General features: G+C 34.9%; 1 protein-coding gene across 2 annotated transcripts in view; it reads left to right on the top strand.

Annotated features, from left to right (window-relative positions):
- Positions 1 to 17,617, top strand: part of LOC129231550 (cysteine-rich with EGF-like domain protein 2) — a 63,838-nt gene that overhangs the window by 27,517 nt on the left and 18,704 nt on the right. For both annotated transcript variants that reach the window (XM_054865903.1, XM_054865904.1), the window contains exons 5-6: positions 10,708 to 10,816; positions 13,865 to 13,953. In XM_054865903.1, the coding sequence (XP_054721878.1) occupies positions 10,708 to 10,816; positions 13,865 to 13,953 (198 nt within the window). The remainder of the gene's footprint in view (positions 1 to 10,707; positions 10,817 to 13,864; positions 13,954 to 17,617) is intronic.

Below are 17,617 nucleotides of genomic sequence, written 5' to 3'. Positions count from 1 at the left end.
AAAAAGGAGAAGCATAACTACACCCTATACAGATTGAACGCAGTACGACCCAAAAGTTTGGGGACAAGCTGTATAAAACCTTACCCAGAATAGTTCGCATTACCGAAGCACATCCACCTTCAAAAGGTCACTTTGAGGGACTATGTACTTCTGCCAGTGTTCATATAACGTTTGGAAACACTCCTGGAAGCCATTTTTCGCTACCTTCTATGATGCAGCTTTATCTTCTCCTGAAGGAAGAAAGCGGTGTCCATGCAAATGTTTTTTTTTTGCTGGGAACAGGTAAAAGTCACACGGAGCTAAGTCCGACGAAACGTTATGTTATTTCTTTGTCATATCAAAGTATTGACAAATCGAACCTTGCTTCCTTAACATGAAAGTTTCCTTCTTCCTCACGATGAAGTTAAAGCAGCAGTACAAGACAGGAGGTGCTTACAGGAGGTTGCGAAAAATGTATTCCAGGAGTGCTTCTAAGGCTATACGAACGTTGGCCTGGTGCAAAGTCGTTCAAGGTGACTATTTTGTAGATAGATGTGCTTCAGTAATGTGAACTATTAGGATAAGGTTTTATACAACTTGTCCTCGAACTTTTAAATCATACTACGTACGTATGAGTTTTCAACTTACTATTTCATAACGTTTTTGAGTGATGCAAGTTTACGCGCATGAAGACATCACAAGAGAATTTGCGATAATTAACTGAGGAGGCATTCAAAATGGATATTTCGGTCATCTATATGTTCTTAGGTACATATGCATATACAGATGTGCCGGTAAAACTTGTGAAGTTTAAATTGGGTAATCGTAAAATAGAAATTTAGGTCGAAATCTGATTTTTTTTTTGTGATTACAATTTCTTATTCGTAGAAAGTAAGTAAAGTGAAATGAATCAATCATCCTTTAAATCCCTGACAATCTTATCAATTTATTTCTGTTTGATTTTTTTTTTGCCATCGGCCAACGGCATCGGCCATCGGCAATCGGCCATTTGGAGGAAAACAATCGGCCATCCGCCATCTTTGAACAATCGGCCAACAATCGGCATCGGCCCATCGGCCAAAAAATGCCATCGGTCGAGCCCTACTCTCGGCCACTTGTATCGGGCAACGATAATGAAACAATCCCATTGCCACCCAATTCATTCTTACAGGATTTTCGACAACTGGGTGTTCCTGATTTAGATCACGCTGACACGACTACTCTGAACAGAAGATTAAAGTATCGTCAAAATTTAATAGTGGATCTGAGAAAAAGATTTCGTTCAGAGTATTTAGGGTTTCTAGTTCAAAAACGTGATAATAGTAAGCACAACATGAAAATTAAAGTTGGAGACATTGTTTTAATTGGGAGTGATAGTACAAAATGTATTGATTGGCCGTTAGGTCGTGTACAAGAGCTAATACCGGGAAAAGATGGCATATCAAGAGTAGTGCGTCTACAAACAAGCAAAAGACAGTTGCTTAGACTGGTTCAGAGGATTTTTCCGATGGAAATTTCGCCAAATTGTGATGAGTTAAGAAAGGGCAACCGTTTGATGACGGATGATGCCAAATTTTCAAGTTTTGGAAGACTGATAAAACCTCCTGACCGACTTAATTTGTAATAACTTAATTATGTCTGAACTTTTGGACTTCCTCTTAAATTTTGAACTTTATAACTTTTGATAGTTAAGTTGTCTCACGCTAACTTAAGGTGGGAGGATGTTAAGCCTTGCAAATAGTTTATATAAAGTTATGTTTTGAGCCGCATGTGTCGGCATCCCTGTTGTCAAGGCAACAATAGCTTTGGTTTAAAACTTGCTTGTTCGGATGATTGGAAGAGCAGAGTTTGCAATGTGAAACGAGCAAATAAAATTATTATCCTGTTAACTGTTGTATCCTTCCTTATTCATCTTAGTTGGAAGGTGGTGCGTGGGTTTACTTAAGTAACGAACATCGAAACCGCTTACGAACAACACATACTTTACTGGCACAAGCACACAAAAATTACATACATCTTAAAAAACGGTGAAAGCACTTTTTTCCCAGTTACAGTTAGATCTCGATCCAGTTTACATTCTCATACAGTCACAGTTAAAATTAATAGCATTAAGACACTACATCCCTAACCCCAAAGTCCTTATAACTACAGATCAAGTCTCTTTGGAGGCTTTCTGATTCGAGTTGACCGTCGAAGCACTGGAGTTAGTTCAGCAGCTGGCAAGGGCTTGGGATCTGGAGCAGCTGTAGGCATTATTGTCTTTCTGGATGGACTTTTTGGATCGGGGTGCACCACAGGTGAGTTTGGACAAACATTGGAGCTAGCGGGTTCATCAGAATCTCAGGAAGCCTTGCAAACGGACTCCCTATTTGGCTTGGATTGAACCGTGGACGATTCCTGTACCCTGTATCTAGGGACTGTACTCTGTGACGTCTCGGACTCGGATACTGCAGTGTTGCGTATCTGGTCGATGTGTCTCTTCCATAACTGTCTGTTAACATCTATGGTGTAATGCAGGTGACCATCTCTACTGACGACTGTACCGAATTTCCACCTTCTATCTCCTTGGCGATAATTCCGTACAGCGACTCGATCACCGGTATTGAAAAATCGATCTCTGAAACAAATATCTTTTTTTCGTCTTAGATCTATCTGGTGTCGAACATCGGGTATGAGCAGATCAATTAATGTCCTTATCTCTCTCTTCATAAACATGAATGATGGGCTTTGTTGGGTAGTCATGTTTGGAGCTTTGCGATATTGCATTAAAAACGTGTTTATTTTTTGACGAAGGGAACCTGGGAAGTCGGACATCGCCCTTAGCGATTGTTTAACGGTATATACATACCACTCTGCCTGACCATTACTAGATGGCTTATAAGGAGCACAAGTTTTATGTACAATACCATTGCATTTCAGGAATTTTTCAAACTCTTCTGATTTAAGCTGCGGTCCATTATCACTGACAAGGGTAATGGGTAACCCATATCTCGAAAAACACTCTCTTAGGCATTCGTTGGTGTTTGCAGAAGTAATTTTCTTCATAGGAAATACTTCAAGCCGTTTGGAGTACGCGTCCACTACGATAAATAACATGTGTTCGAAGATTGGGTCAGCAAAATCTATATGAATTCTCTCCCAGGGTGCACTTGGATATTCCTAGTAGTGTGTTTTAACTTTTGGGGGATCAGCTTTATGCTTTGCACATTCTGTGCAGCTTCTTACCATCTCTTCAATATCCTTGTCAATATTCTTCCAATAGATGTATGAGCGGGCTATGCCCTTCATTTTCACCATACCCAGATGGCCTGTGTGGAGATCTTCAAGTACTCTTCTTTGGTAGCATTTTGGAATGCACACCCTGGATCCACGTAAGATGCATTCATCTTCTACAGCAAACTGGGCAGTGTCATCTCCCTTTCCTCTTACATGTTTCCCTGATTTTAAGGCATGATAGATGGGCTTTAGCTCTTCATCAAGCTTGGATTCTCTAGCAAGATCCTTTGAAGTAATTGGCAAAGTCTCAATTTGGCACATTTGAAACATAGATATTTCATCTCTCAGATCTAAATCTTCTGATTTTAAAGGAAGTCGTGATAAGAAGTCTGCATTACCATGCTCAGCAGTGTTCCGATATATAATGTCAAATTGGTACGCTTGTAAAAATAATGCATAATGCAATAATCTTGTTGCTGACAATACAGGAAGACCTTTTTTGCAACTAAATATGGCAACAAGAGGTTTATGATCAGTGACCAGAGTAAATCTTCTACCTTTTAAGTATAAATAAAATTTTTTTATTCCCCAAATAATTCCCAAGGCTTCCTTATCTATTTGAGAATATCGCTGCTCCGTTGGGGTCAATGTTCGAGATGCAAATGCAATAGGATGTTCAGATCCGTCGGGAAATTGGTGCGCAAGGACGGCGCCTAAGCCAACAGGTGAAGCATCTGTTGACAAGATAACTGGTAAGCTTGGATCGTAATGAGCAAGGACTCTGTCCGAACATATTTCTTTCTTGATTTTATCGAATGCTTCAGAACATTCCGCATCCCAATTCCATTGAACCCCCTTACGGGTCAATTGATGCAGCGGATATGCCAATGTTGCAATATCTTTCGAGAATCAACCATAAAAATTTACAAGTCCCATAAACGACTGAATCTCTTGAACATTTTGGGGAGTTTTTGCCTTCATAATAGCTAAAATTTTGTCATCTGTTTTTGACAAGCCCTGAGCATTGATTTTGAACCCGAGGAATTGTATTTCACTTTGAAAAAATTTGCTTTTTTTATTACTTAACTTTAGGCCATGAAGCCGACATCTTTCAAAGAATTTTTCTAACTTTTGGCAATGGGTTTCTATATTGGGCTTAGCAATGCGAGCATCATCAAAAAATACTTCTACCCCATCTAAATCCTTAAATACAGATTCAATGTAGCGCTGCCATACCGCTGGTGCGGCATTCACCCCATGCATTAAACGTTTACAAATGTAGAGGCCTTTGTGAGTGCTTATTGTGAGGAGTTTTTGACTATCTTCGTGCATTTCCATCTGCAGATAAGCTTGACTAAAGTCAATTTTAGAAAAAACTCTACCCCCACTGAGTGATGAAAAAATTTCCTCTACTCGCGGCAAGGGGTATTGCTGGACTTTAAGATTTTTATTCAGCGTGACTGAATAATCAGCACATAATCGTATGCTGCCATCTGCCTTAACAATTGGTACTATTGGGGTCGCCCAGTCACTTGTTTCTGTTTTTTCTATAATGCCTTCCCTCTCAAGTCTATCGATTTCTTCTTCAACTTTATTCTTAAGAGCGAAAGGTACAACGCGTTGTCTGCAAAAAATAGGTTTTGCATCCGGCTGCAGCTCTAATTTGCATTTATAATTCTTTATTTTCCCAACACTCGAATTATCAAAAATATCTGCATACTTGTTAAAAAGTAATTTTAAACGATCATTTTCAGCTCCAGTTGTTTTGACATGTTTGATGCCTGCCCAGTCAATATTAATTTTGTGTAACCATTCTCGACCAAAGATCGTGTCTAAATCTTGTTCTACTAGGTAAAGATTTAATTCCTGTTGCTGATTATGATATTTAACATCTACTGTTACGTATCCCAGAGGTACAAGAGAATTTCCATTGTACGTCTTAAAAACTAAATTAGTAGGAGAAAGTTCCTTTCCAGAAATTTTCCGGAATTTTTTTATGCTCATGACTGATACAGTTCCCCCTGTGTCCAGTTCCATCTGCACTGGTGTATCATCAATGGAAACCGAAATCATTATTGGAGGTTGTTTTGGTTCCTCCTTTAAGTTTGACTTTAGTGTCACTTCGTACATGGGTACGCTATTTATATTGTTTTCCCCCACTTGCTTCTGTTTTACAAAATTCTTTTTGGTTTTGGGTGTTCTCTGGGCAGCAAAACAAGCTACTTTAATATGCCCTATTTTCCCACAAAAAAGATATTTTGCAGTCTTAAATTTGCATAAATTCGGAGAATGATCCTTCAAAAGGCATCTATAGCACGGTTTTTCAATTTTCACTGCCGAGTTTTGAACTTTCGTTTTGTTTACGGGCTGTTTCGTATAACTTTTAATTGAATGTATTACGTTCAATTTCGTACCAATAATAGCATTTGAGCTTTGAGAAGCTTTTTCCATAGCCGAAGCAATAGCTAATGTTTTAGATAATTCCAAATCATCTTCTTCGAACAGTCTATCTAAGGTTGTTCTATCCCGTAACCCACTTACGAAAACGTCTCGGAGCATTGTATTTAACATGTTTTTATCATAATTACAAGGTACCGCTAGCGATCTTAATTCCGCTATGTAAGCACTTATGCTTTCCCCTTCCTGTTGTTTTCTGTTTAAGAACATATGTCTGCTTGGAATTATGAGCGGTTTAGGATTTAGATGTTCCTTAAGAATATCAATAAGAGTATCGAAATCTTTTTCAGCAGGATTTTCTGGAGCAAGCAAATTTTTTAGCAAATTATACAACTTAGCCGATAGGCTAGAAATCAAGGTTTTACCTCTTTTAATTTCCGCAACATTCTGAATATCTAAAAATGCTTTAAAGCGCTCAATAAATGAATCAAATGATTCTGACATTTCGTCATATTTATCAAACTGAACACCAGTTGCTTTCGATTTTGAATCTGGTTGTTCTTTGGTTTGTAAAGCTTCCATAAGCATTTTATTTTGCTCAATTAATTGCTGAACTAGTTGTTCCATGACAGATTTTTCTCAATTAGAAATATATCAGAATTAATAATTCCTACCTTGAGCTGTCTTCAGTTTAATAAACCTAATCCTTACTTGATTTCGCACTCTTTATACTCTCGAACATCGTCGCCAGTTGTTGTATCCTTCCTTATTCATCTTAGTTGGAAGGTGGTGCGTGGGTTTACTTAAGTAACGAACATCGAAACCGCTTACGAACAACACATACTTTACTGACACAAGCACACAAAAATTACATACATCTTAAAAAACGGTGAAAGCATTTTTTTCCCAGTTACAGTTAGATCTCGATCCAGTTTACATTCTCATACAGTCACAGTTAAAGTTAATAGCATTAAGACACAACATTAACCTTATAATCTATGGAGTCAAGTCCTTTGCGAGTCTTATAGCTACAGGTTTTTAGTATAATTTCAATAAGGCATGAGAATGCAACACGTTCATCTAAAAAATTAATGACCACACTTTTGAACGGGAAGCAGATTCGAACCTTGAACCACAAGTTGATGCACTTGTGATAAAATCGCATTTTTTTTTTTTTTTGAATTACATTCACCTCCAAATTTTTGACTCGCAATCAATCTCAAATTTATTTTTTCTCAGTGCAGTACAATATATTCATTCTGAACTTTTGAACTTTCCCCTTCAACATTTTTCTTTAACTGTTGCAGTTCATTTGCATTTTTCGAATGTATCTACAGTATTGTGGCAATTAATTGGGAAATGCATTTTATTTTTTAAAAAAATCACTTTTACACAAGTTTTTCATGAATAAATTTGAAACTAATAGTTAATCTAACCTCCCTGAAACTTAATAACATCACAGACATGTTTTGGCATGGAACTACTAGACTGGCACACATAGTTTTGATTTCAATATCTTTAGACCATATGTCAAAAAAACATGAAATTAGCCTTTCCATCCTAGCACTGTCAAACTTATAAAGAGGTTTTTTAATGATAGCATACTAATTTTCAATCGGATTTAAGTCTGAGTTTCCGGACCAATCCAGTGCAGTAAACTTGTTTTTAAAGCAGAAATTGACACTTTGCTTCGATGTGTGACATTGCGCGCCGTCTTGTTGAAAAGTCCATCTCCGTTTGGCCAAAGATTGGACATGGTTGGAAGCACATTTTGGGTCAATATTGATGTGTAGCTGGCACTGTTCATCATTCCTTCTACAAGAACTAGGGATTATGTCTCTGAAACGCTGAAACTACCCCAAAACATCTTTTTGGACAGACACTTGAGTGCATGATTAATGTGGTGCGAACAAAGAGGTTCTCATTTGCTCCTTCTCACGAATCTGGATCTAAATCCCTGCACCACAAAATGTGTTTCGTCAGAAAATAAACCTTTTCCCAGTCCTTCTCAGTACATGTTTTATATTTCTGTGATCATTCTAACCTTTTTTACTTCATGCGAGGCTTGAAAAGCTGCTTCTTATATGGTCGACGTGCTTTCTGCCCACATTCTAAAAGCCTGTACCTCACTGTTGAAGGTGCAATGTCAACACCAGCTACCACCATGGACTTGGACAGATCAATACTTATAATCAAGAATTCATAACACTAAACTTTTGTCGTCACGAGCCGAAGTTGATCTTCTTCGGCCGCATTTTCCAATATGGTTGGTTCCAGCATTTCCTGTTGTCTTATACGTCTGCCATATTGTCCCGACACTTGATTTACTCACTCCACATATTTTGCCTATTTCTTCTAACGTATTAGAAGTGCGTTCTCTAAGTGCAATCACTTTAGCACATGTTTCAAGGCTGATATCCATGACTCTAATTACTCCCACACTAAGCGAGCAACTAACACTGCCAACTTCTAGCCACTTGGTGAAAGAATTTATGTGCCTGCTACTTAACTGGTGCATACAAACAGCTACTAGTTTGACAATAACTGCCATTTGAACTCTGAGCTGAATTTGAGTGCATATTCGTTCGCTTTCATTTGATAAAGCGGGGGAAAAAAAACATTTCCCAATTAATTGCCACAATGCTGTATTAGTAATGTTTTGTGTAACTTGTTTGGGTTACTAAAAGAAATGTTTGGACTTGCTAAACTACCACCTTTATTGATTTGGCTTTGTTTTTAACTTGCTTGGCGACTTCCAAATCACTTATTTTACACAAAATATCCAGAGATTTTTAATAAGGATAATTAATATCTAAATTTTCCCCCTATTTAAAAATTGTTGTGTTTTTTTTTTCTTTTTCTGTTTTCATTTTTTACTCTGGAATGATATTGAAGCTCCCTAATATTTAGATCTTTTTTTTTTAAATTAATTTATCTGGTACTTCCGCTGAGCTACCAATATATCTGTTACTTTTTTTGTCGTACATGGTCTATTGGGTCTATTAGTAATACTATATGTATGTATACAGTATCGCAGCTGTAAAAAAATATTCAAAGGAACGCACCTCTTTCTTTTGGGTAGATGTCAGGGTTCATCAATGTTTGTTTTGGGGTCAAAAAACTTTAGTTTCGACAATTTACGCAAGTTTTTATTTCAAAAGCAGACGTTTTATGATTAGAATATTGTTGTTTAGGTTATGTATATTTAACATACATAGCTTTAATTAAGATTTTTTTTATTCGTGTGTTTTTTGTCGCCTGTTCCTTTTTTTTTTTTTTTTTTTTGGAGAACGCTCTTTTAGGATTTTTTTTTTTTTAATGTAACCTAAAGTACACATTCAAAATTATTTTTCATTTTATTTTCATCTGTAACTGCTTGGAGATATGATATTTGTCTTTAGAATCTCTCTTGTGCTCTATTTCACGTCAGTTCAATTTTGCAAAATTTCTGACGTCACAAACAGTTTTATATAATAAAATTTTGTAACTTAATTTTGTGAGATGCTGAAATGGAACTAGCAATTTTTGGAATGGGAAACATATCTTACCATTCAGCAACTGAAAAATATCTTACAAAATGAACTATAATTGCTACATACATCTAAACCTGAATAATGGTTTATAGATTCTATTTCAAACAAATCTAAAGAAGTTCTTCTGCCCTTATATAGAAGTTTGGTAAGACCTCATTTGGAGTATGCTGTTCAGTTTTGGTCTCCTTATCTTAAGAAAGATATTAATGTATTGGAAAGGGTTCAAAGGCGGGCTACAACTTTAACAAATGGACTTTCTCATTTAGACTATGATTCCAGGCTTAGAAGGCTAAAAATGTTCAGTTTTGAGCAAAGAAGAGACCGAGAGGACATAATTCAGTTGTTTAAATTTATTAAAATAAAATATGTTACAGGGCTGAAGTTTAGCACTGAAAACAGGACAAGGGGTCATTGTTTTAAGCTATTTAAATCACAGGCTAACATGGATACAGTAGAAGACCATTATAACGCACACCTTGGGACAAAGCTTTTGAATTATGCAGGTTTTGACGTTATATAGGTTGTTTCACAAATTTTGAAACTAATATTCAGAATATATCTATATTAGCACTTCAGAATGGGTTTTATCTGCAATGAGTAGTAAAGCACTAATTATAGAATTAGTTATTCACAAATAAATATGTTTCACAATCAAAAGAACGTGAATTATCTTGCATTTCTGGTAGCTTCATTGTTTGCATAACAGCTGCATTTTCAAGAGCCATCTGGTATTTTCTTTTTACTGTGAATAATAATTTACATTTAAAAGCTTTAAATTATGATGAGAAGATGAAAAACTGTTTCAAAATCTAATTTGCATAACAATTTTTATGTTTGCAAGGCAAAACAGAAGGATTTTTTAAACTTTAAAACCTATTGTTTATTTCTGAAAAGTTGTGCGGTTTATAGAGAATTGCGTTTTATAGGTCGGCGTTATAAAGGTATTCTACTGTATTAGGAAAAATTATTTTAGCAGGGTAGTGGAACCTTGGAACAGCTTATCGGAAGAGGTGGTAATGAGCAAGGGAGTAGATAGTTTTAAGAGGGCCATTGATCTTCACTGGGAATTGTAAATTGACTAGGACCAGTTTAGCTGGGTCCAGAGCCTGTTGCTGGTCATCACTTCTGTATTTGTATGTCGTGTAGAGAGATCACCTGCAACTTTTTAAAATGAACAAAGTCGTTCAAATGAACGAGTTGAATGAACTTATCAAAAGAATGAACAATCCGCTGATGAACGGATTATTAAAAGGAACGCTATTGCCCACCTTACTTGAAACAAAGTTTCGCTAAAGAAACTTTGAAAATTTATATGATTGAGCATCGTATGGATGAAAAAAATATTTCTTAAAGTGCGGAAATTTTAAATCAGTGCTATGGGATTTTTTAAATTGTTCCATAGATTTATATTCCTATAATTCGTTAAACCTAGTATTCGATTATCTGTCACCTGATTAAGTGGGGACAACTGTACTTGGAATTGAAAATATTTGCTCATTAGAATTAATTTATTCATACCATACAAAAATTAATACACTTTTTTTTGGATTTCATTAATATGTATGTCTATATTTTTTTGCAGTGCCATTTACTGGCAGAAGAACACGAGCATCTCCTTGAGGAGTGGTGGTTCAAAGGAAAAAATTCATATCCAGACATATTTTACTTTTTATGCATTGACAAATTGCAAGGTAAGACTTTTTGCACAATATTTGTTGAGTTGATAACCAAATAATTTTTCTATAAAATTGATGAAAAGAACATAAATTCATGTTGCTTGTTATATTCTATTGTATATACAGAGTCATTCCATCATGAAGAACATAACATTCAGACTCTGTTTTGTTGCATAACACGAGCTTTAAATGTCTATTAATCATTTACTTGTGGCTTTGCAGAATTTTGTGAAAGAATAAAGCTTCTTTATAATATTCATGCAATAAAATGCAGTATAAATCACATAAATTGGTTTTTGAAACTAAGTGACTATAGTATGATGAACATAGCATTTTTGCAACCTTGAATTTGAAACGTGAAATTCAGCTCTCATTTTCTCTAAAGTTTCGGCAGATATTATTGTAAGATAAATGCAATGCGTTATTTTCATTCCTTAACTTTATTTTGCATGCACAAAAATACTCACTTTTGTTATAGTGTGTTGTAAATGAATATTTCTTCAAAATATGATGCATGACAAACGTAAACGTGAAGAACTATGAAGTTACGTTCTTCACACTTACTGAAGCTCATTTTAGAAACCGACTTGTTTAGGTTTTTAGACCATTATGTGTCCAAATACTAATTATTAAGTAAGCACTGATTCTTTGTCTTAAAATTAACACAACTATCAACAATGTTTCAACTTGAATTAAACAAATGCTTGTTTATTTGCTTTGTAAAAATGTTTTTCTCCTCTGTTTTAAAGTGAAACTTTTTAAGCGAGGACTTTAAATTTCTGAACCTCAACCTTCTTTTTGTGACAGAAGTGACGTAGGTTTTTAATTGTTGCCAAAAACAATGAAACTGATAGTAACTATAAAGTTAGTTCTGTAAATAAATTTAACAAATTAATTTCAATGCTAACATAAGCAAGCATATATTTGTGGATTTTGAGCACTTTAAAAATTTTGAATAATGCAGATTTTCAAAGATTTCTTTGATTCAAGTCATCAGTTTAAAAGCATAATTCACATTGCTAAGGTTCAGCCTTGAATTTAGTTGGATAACGTTTATTACAAAAATTAACTTTATTATTGCTATTATTTTTTATTGTTTTTAGCAACAGTTAAAAGACGGATTTTGAGTAATCTTTAGATTTCTTAATGTTTATCATCTATTTTCTTCATTGAAAATTGTTCCCTCAGAACAACAGTAGGATATCTTAGTGTTATTACTGGGGTTAAATGTCTTACTGTTGCTCTGAGGCAACAATATACAATTATCTTGTGAATATGCTTGTCTGGCACAGAAAGAACAAGATTTTGGCGCGAGATGAAATGTACAGGTGAAATGACAGTTTTGAAAGCTAAAAAGAAGAAAAGATAAAAGTTTTACTTCTATCGTGAGTCTTTCCGACACACTTTTTTTAATCACTCACAAGCGGAGCTTCTTTTTCCAGAAAACTATAAAGAAATGTAATCTTCTTTACGAAAGCAAAATCAATTGTAAGGATTGTTTATTCAAGAAAGCTTCTTCCAGGACCTTTTTGACTTTCATTTCTGCTACAGTAATTCCATTATTATTATTGTTATTTAGCAAACTAAAATGTAAGAACCTTTTTCCCCCTGGTACTACTTGGAAGAGCATGCTTTTTGAATCTTTTGTAGTCTTCGCATGTTGAGAAAGTTGAGGTTGCATTATTTTACAACTCTATACAAAGTTAGCTTACTAGCTTCCCTGCAATTGATTCTCATCTCCTGACCTCATTTTTGATTCCTCAATCTTCTCAATTTTTTAAATCTTTTTAAAAAAAATTATGTATTTTTTCCCCCTGTGATATTCACATACCCTCTGCTGCTTTTTCCTGTCATTTTCTTTTTGTTTACCAGCCATTCTTGCTATGCTTTAACTCGTGTTTTTTGTGCCGCCCTTTTTTTCCATAAAAATACTACCCAAGAAAATTCCACGAATATGTGTTAAAAAATCAAGGCAATAGTTACAAAAATTACAAAATGCTATGCAGTAACATTTAAAAAATTAAATTATTTAAAAATATACATTTCAGTTATTTCTTATTGAACTAAATGTTCGAAAGATGCAGTGTTTGTTACCGTTCGTCATGCTGATAACTAATTGTTTAAATAATTTAACAAATGTTCATATTATAAATGCATTCTAAGTAGTTCTTGGGAAGGTAATAAAGCAAAATTTTTCTTTTATAGTCCTACAAAAAATGTGGAAGAGAAAATACGATGTTTTGTGAGAATGTAACGGACCATTAAACACAATTCAAATTAGGCTAAACAAGAAAAAAAAAAGAAATTTTTTTGAAAGAAATTAAACTGAAATTTCAATGTGAAAGCAATTACTGGAAAAAAAAAAATTCATATAAAATGTATGCTTAAAAAATTACATGTCCTATTTCTTGAATGCTTTATAGTTTAAATTTTACATGTTGTTGTTGAAGATCTTCAAGCAGTTATTATTCTCCATTGGCATCCATCTTGAAAAATGTTCTACTAGATTCAAAAATTAAGAATGTTATCTGTAAAATGATGCATTAATATTAATTGAGTTTGAACTTTTGGCCTACAGGTTGACATTTTCATGGAATGACCCTACAACATTAAAAAAATTGTATTTTTGTTTAGGACATAACTTTTTTGAAGTTAAATATGCTTTCTAGCATATTTTAAGATGCTGAAAAAAAAAAAGTGAGTCGATAATATGCAGTGGTGTATAATTTCGTGGGAATCTTGTGTCAAGCAAATTTAACTATATAACTTCCTAATTTTAGTTAGTAAGATTTCAATTTTTTTGCTCTGTTATCTACACATAAAAATAAGTAAATAGGGTGCAAGAGCTTTTGACAAAATAGATAAATTTAAAAAATACTAAGTGACATTTTACTTTTATGTTTAGATTGTAATAAGTAAATAATTGAAGCTTTTTTTTTCAGTTGTTCATATTATCAGTGATCTTAAATTAACCATGCTCATGCTAATTGTTTCAGGGGTTTTTTTTGGTTTCAAGTTAATTACCTGAAAGTTGTACTTAAATGCTCTTCCTTTAAATTATAGTTTGCTGTCCAGAAAATCATTTTGGACCAGAATGTAAGCCCTGCCTTGGTGGGTTAACTAATCCATGTAATGGTCATGGCCAGTGCAAGGTAAGCTTTTTCAGCGTCATTTCTGTAAAATAGTGAGATGTTAATTTCAAATCTTGGCCAAAATGTAGTAAATTTTCTGATTTATATGAATAATATATGTATGATTCCCTTGAAGTAATCTTTAATGTGTTCTTAATTTTAGAAGACAAAGTTAAATCTTGTTTTCTTATCCCATGGGTAAAATATCTCCCAGGATGTCATTACATGATGTGACTACATTGTATGTGTCACAAAAGAAAAAAAAAACATTTTTTAGTACACAAAAAGTATATTGACAAAAATGTACAAATCATAAGAAGTCAAAGTCAAATCATTCAGTTAAGTCACATGGCAATTGAATAAAGTGCAGGGTCACTGCTTATCATAATAGGTGGTTCAATTTTTTTGATGATTTTATTTTTATTAGATTTGTACCAGGTTCATGTGTTCAGGCCAATACCAGTTTCCCTGATATTTCTCCATTGTAGATACAGTCGGACCCCTATTTAACGAATTTCGCGATTTAGCGAATTTTCTTTTTCCCTGACTAAAATGAAGGCAAAAACCCTTATTTACTGAATAATAAACCCCGAATTAGCAAATAATTTTAGCAGCCGAAAAAAAAATTTTGTTTTGTTAAGTTGACTTAGGAAATATTGGATTGTTTTCCAAATGTTATATCCATATCGTTCGAAGCAGAAAAAGACTTTTCTTAGAATCAGCAATTTTTGATGGGAGAGGGGGCAACCAACGAAGAGTGATTTTGTTGAAGAAAGCAATAGTAAAAGTCTCATTAAAACTGTTACTTTTTCAAATGCTTAACATTGCCTGGAAACTCTAAAAACATATCTCATGTAGCAGGCTTCAAATGACACAGAATTTTCTTTTTCCCATTATGTCGAATTAGAACTATTTTGAGTCATGTATCAAGGAAATTGTCAAGCATCTATTACAAAGAAGTTTAAAATTTGAAATGAACCTGTGTGCAATGAACAGTGGAACGTTGAATAAAAAGTGTACACTTTCTAGTTATGAATATTTTTGCCCAGTTGCTTATTAGGAGTTTTAGATAAGATAAGAGGGATTTTTTTTTAAAATTTGTTTTCACACCCCGATATTATGAATAACCCCGATTTAATGTATAAAAGTTTCGGTCCCGATGAATTCGTTAAACTGGGGTCAACTGTACTTTAAATTCGCCATTCCAAATTTCCGTTATTTTTCCAGGGTATACCCTGTAAATGTATTTCACAGCTACAAAGTCCCCCACAATGACACCCCCCAACATCAAATTTATGACTCTGAGTCTCTGTGACCTTTTTCTCGTTTGAGTTTTTCACACCAACCTCACGCAAAGGCCAAATTCCATCTTCTTCATCATTATCACTGCTCAAACTCAATCCAAGTCCACCTAAACTATTCTTACTCTCTACATATTTAATCTCTAAATCCTTTTCTTCATCAGTAGAGCTAAGTACACATTTAATTTTTTTGCCGGTTTTGTTTTTTTTTAACCCTGGTCTAGACTTTTTTTTTTTGTATTCACTTTGGATTTTCTTTCTTCGTTCTTCATTTGTTCATCTTCCAGCAGCGTTTTTTGTCTACTTGTCAAGATGGCAGAGTATCTTTTTTGTGACCACGGTTGGATATTACTACTCTTGGCCCTGCTTTGGGGAACGGCCTAATATCTTCAGGTGATAAGCTCTGTAAGGTATCCCTTGAAGTGCCTGGCTTATAAGAAGAAGGTTCTGGTGTAGCAAAAAGTCCAGTTTCAGTTTCATTGCATGTCCCAGGCTGATCAGGATCAACTGTGTTGGGAAGTGGGGATATCTCTAGGCTAGATACTGAAGGAGCACAGGTCACTTCCATGACTGGTTCAGGCGATAAGTTACATAACCAGGGTTGAAATCTGCCTCGGTGAATATATTTGGATTAAGTGGAGAAATGCCGGCTTTTCTGAACCCACTCTTGATGTTTGTTGGGGTTATAGCATTCGGAAGAGCTGTAGCTACAATTCCAAGGATATCAAAAATGTCCATTCTTTTCCCTAAATTTACTTTTTTAATGAACCATATACACTCAGATCGAGGGGCTGTAAATAATGGCCACAATGTGGAGGGAACGAGAGGACTGTTACCCCATTATCCTTGAAGTAGTCAAATGCAGTCACGGAAAGGTGTGAATCGTGGTTGTCTAGCTACAACAGAATTGGTCTTTCTTTAGCCGTTTCAACCGTTTTTGAGTCAAGACTGTGAAAAAAAAATGTATATGATTTATTATTATGAAGTACCCTATACTTAACTAAAATTATGTCGGTATGAATATTAGCATACCTTAATTTATCCATTGTTGCGGGGTTAGGTGGCATACCCTGTCAGCTTACGTCAACTAACCCCCCAAGTACGTATGCCAACTAACCCCAACATGGCAAGTAAAATAAACATGGCAACCAAAACAAATAATCACCAAGTACAGCCAAAATGGACTTATAACCTCTTAGCTAAATGTCCAAAGATATTAAAAACTTGTGAATGTTACCTCCGTGTGAATGTGCTACTATACAAAACGACAAATACTGAATAATCAAAATTTTACCTACTGATATTAAAATAACGTTTTCAATCCTTCCACTCAGAGCAATGGCTGGATCTAGTTGGCATTCTCATGCAAGATACATGTATCAATGATGTTGATGTGACAGGCTCAGAATCAACTGTGGAGTTTTTTAATATCACAATGGCAACTAACACCTTATGCCAACTAACCTCGGTCTCACCTACTCTAAAAAAAATTTTCAGGCAAAAATGCTCTGTGGAGGGTTGGTTAGCAATAAACTTGTGGTCTGTAATACACAATTAGCGATTGAACAGGAAAGATGATCTGTTGCTTTGCTAATTTACGACTGCATATCCCAAACCAGGGCCTGATTTTAAGCACTCTTTTCAACACCTTTAGCTAAATGGTTCATGTGATGAAATTACACCAGAAGCTCTTGTTAGTCGTTGGGGACATGAGGGTTTCTTTGAAAGTGAAAATCGTTGTGTGCAAAATAACATAGAAATAAAAGAGGTTCAGAATAATGTTGACGAGCAGCTTGTTTTGCTACATTTTCTTGCAGCAAATGAATACATTGATGCAGACAAATTTAACTACTGAACATATAACTCAGTAGAATAATTTTATTATTTTTAAATTACGCCCGACATCATCTTTTCAGACATGAGGCATCTTGCAGTTCAGTACAGAATTGAAGTAGCTCCAGAGGGCGTGAGGGCTGGAAAGTCATTACTGGAACAATTGTCAAAAGTGAGGTGCAACTAAAGAAATGCTCTCCAGTCATAGGACAGGTGTTACAAAGGATACAAAGAGGTGAATCGGCCAGATTAGTTTTATGTAAATGGGCCTACAAATAGTCATGTCCAGTAATCATTCTGAAACAGGCACCTCTCTCAGCTCTGGGAAGGATGGAAAGACAAGAGTGCTGCTGTTCATCAAGATGGCAAGCCCAGGGTTTTCCGTCAGCCATGTTCCTAAGAGCTGATTGGACTTTGTAAATGCTCTAGAATTTATGAAGTAAAAAAAAAAACTTAATATAGTAATTTGTTCCAGCATGTATTCTTTACACCCAAATGAGATCAAAGACTGCCTATGTTAATTTTTGCCACATTTGAATAAATGTTAGGGG

Source organism: Uloborus diversus, chromosome 10 (genome assembly GCF_026930045.1).
Source record: "Uloborus diversus isolate 005 chromosome 10, Udiv.v.3.1, whole genome shotgun sequence".
NCBI classification, from domain to species: Eukaryota; Metazoa; Arthropoda; class Arachnida; order Araneae; family Uloboridae; genus Uloborus; species Uloborus diversus.
This window is presented reverse-complemented; position numbering and strand designations above follow the sequence as displayed.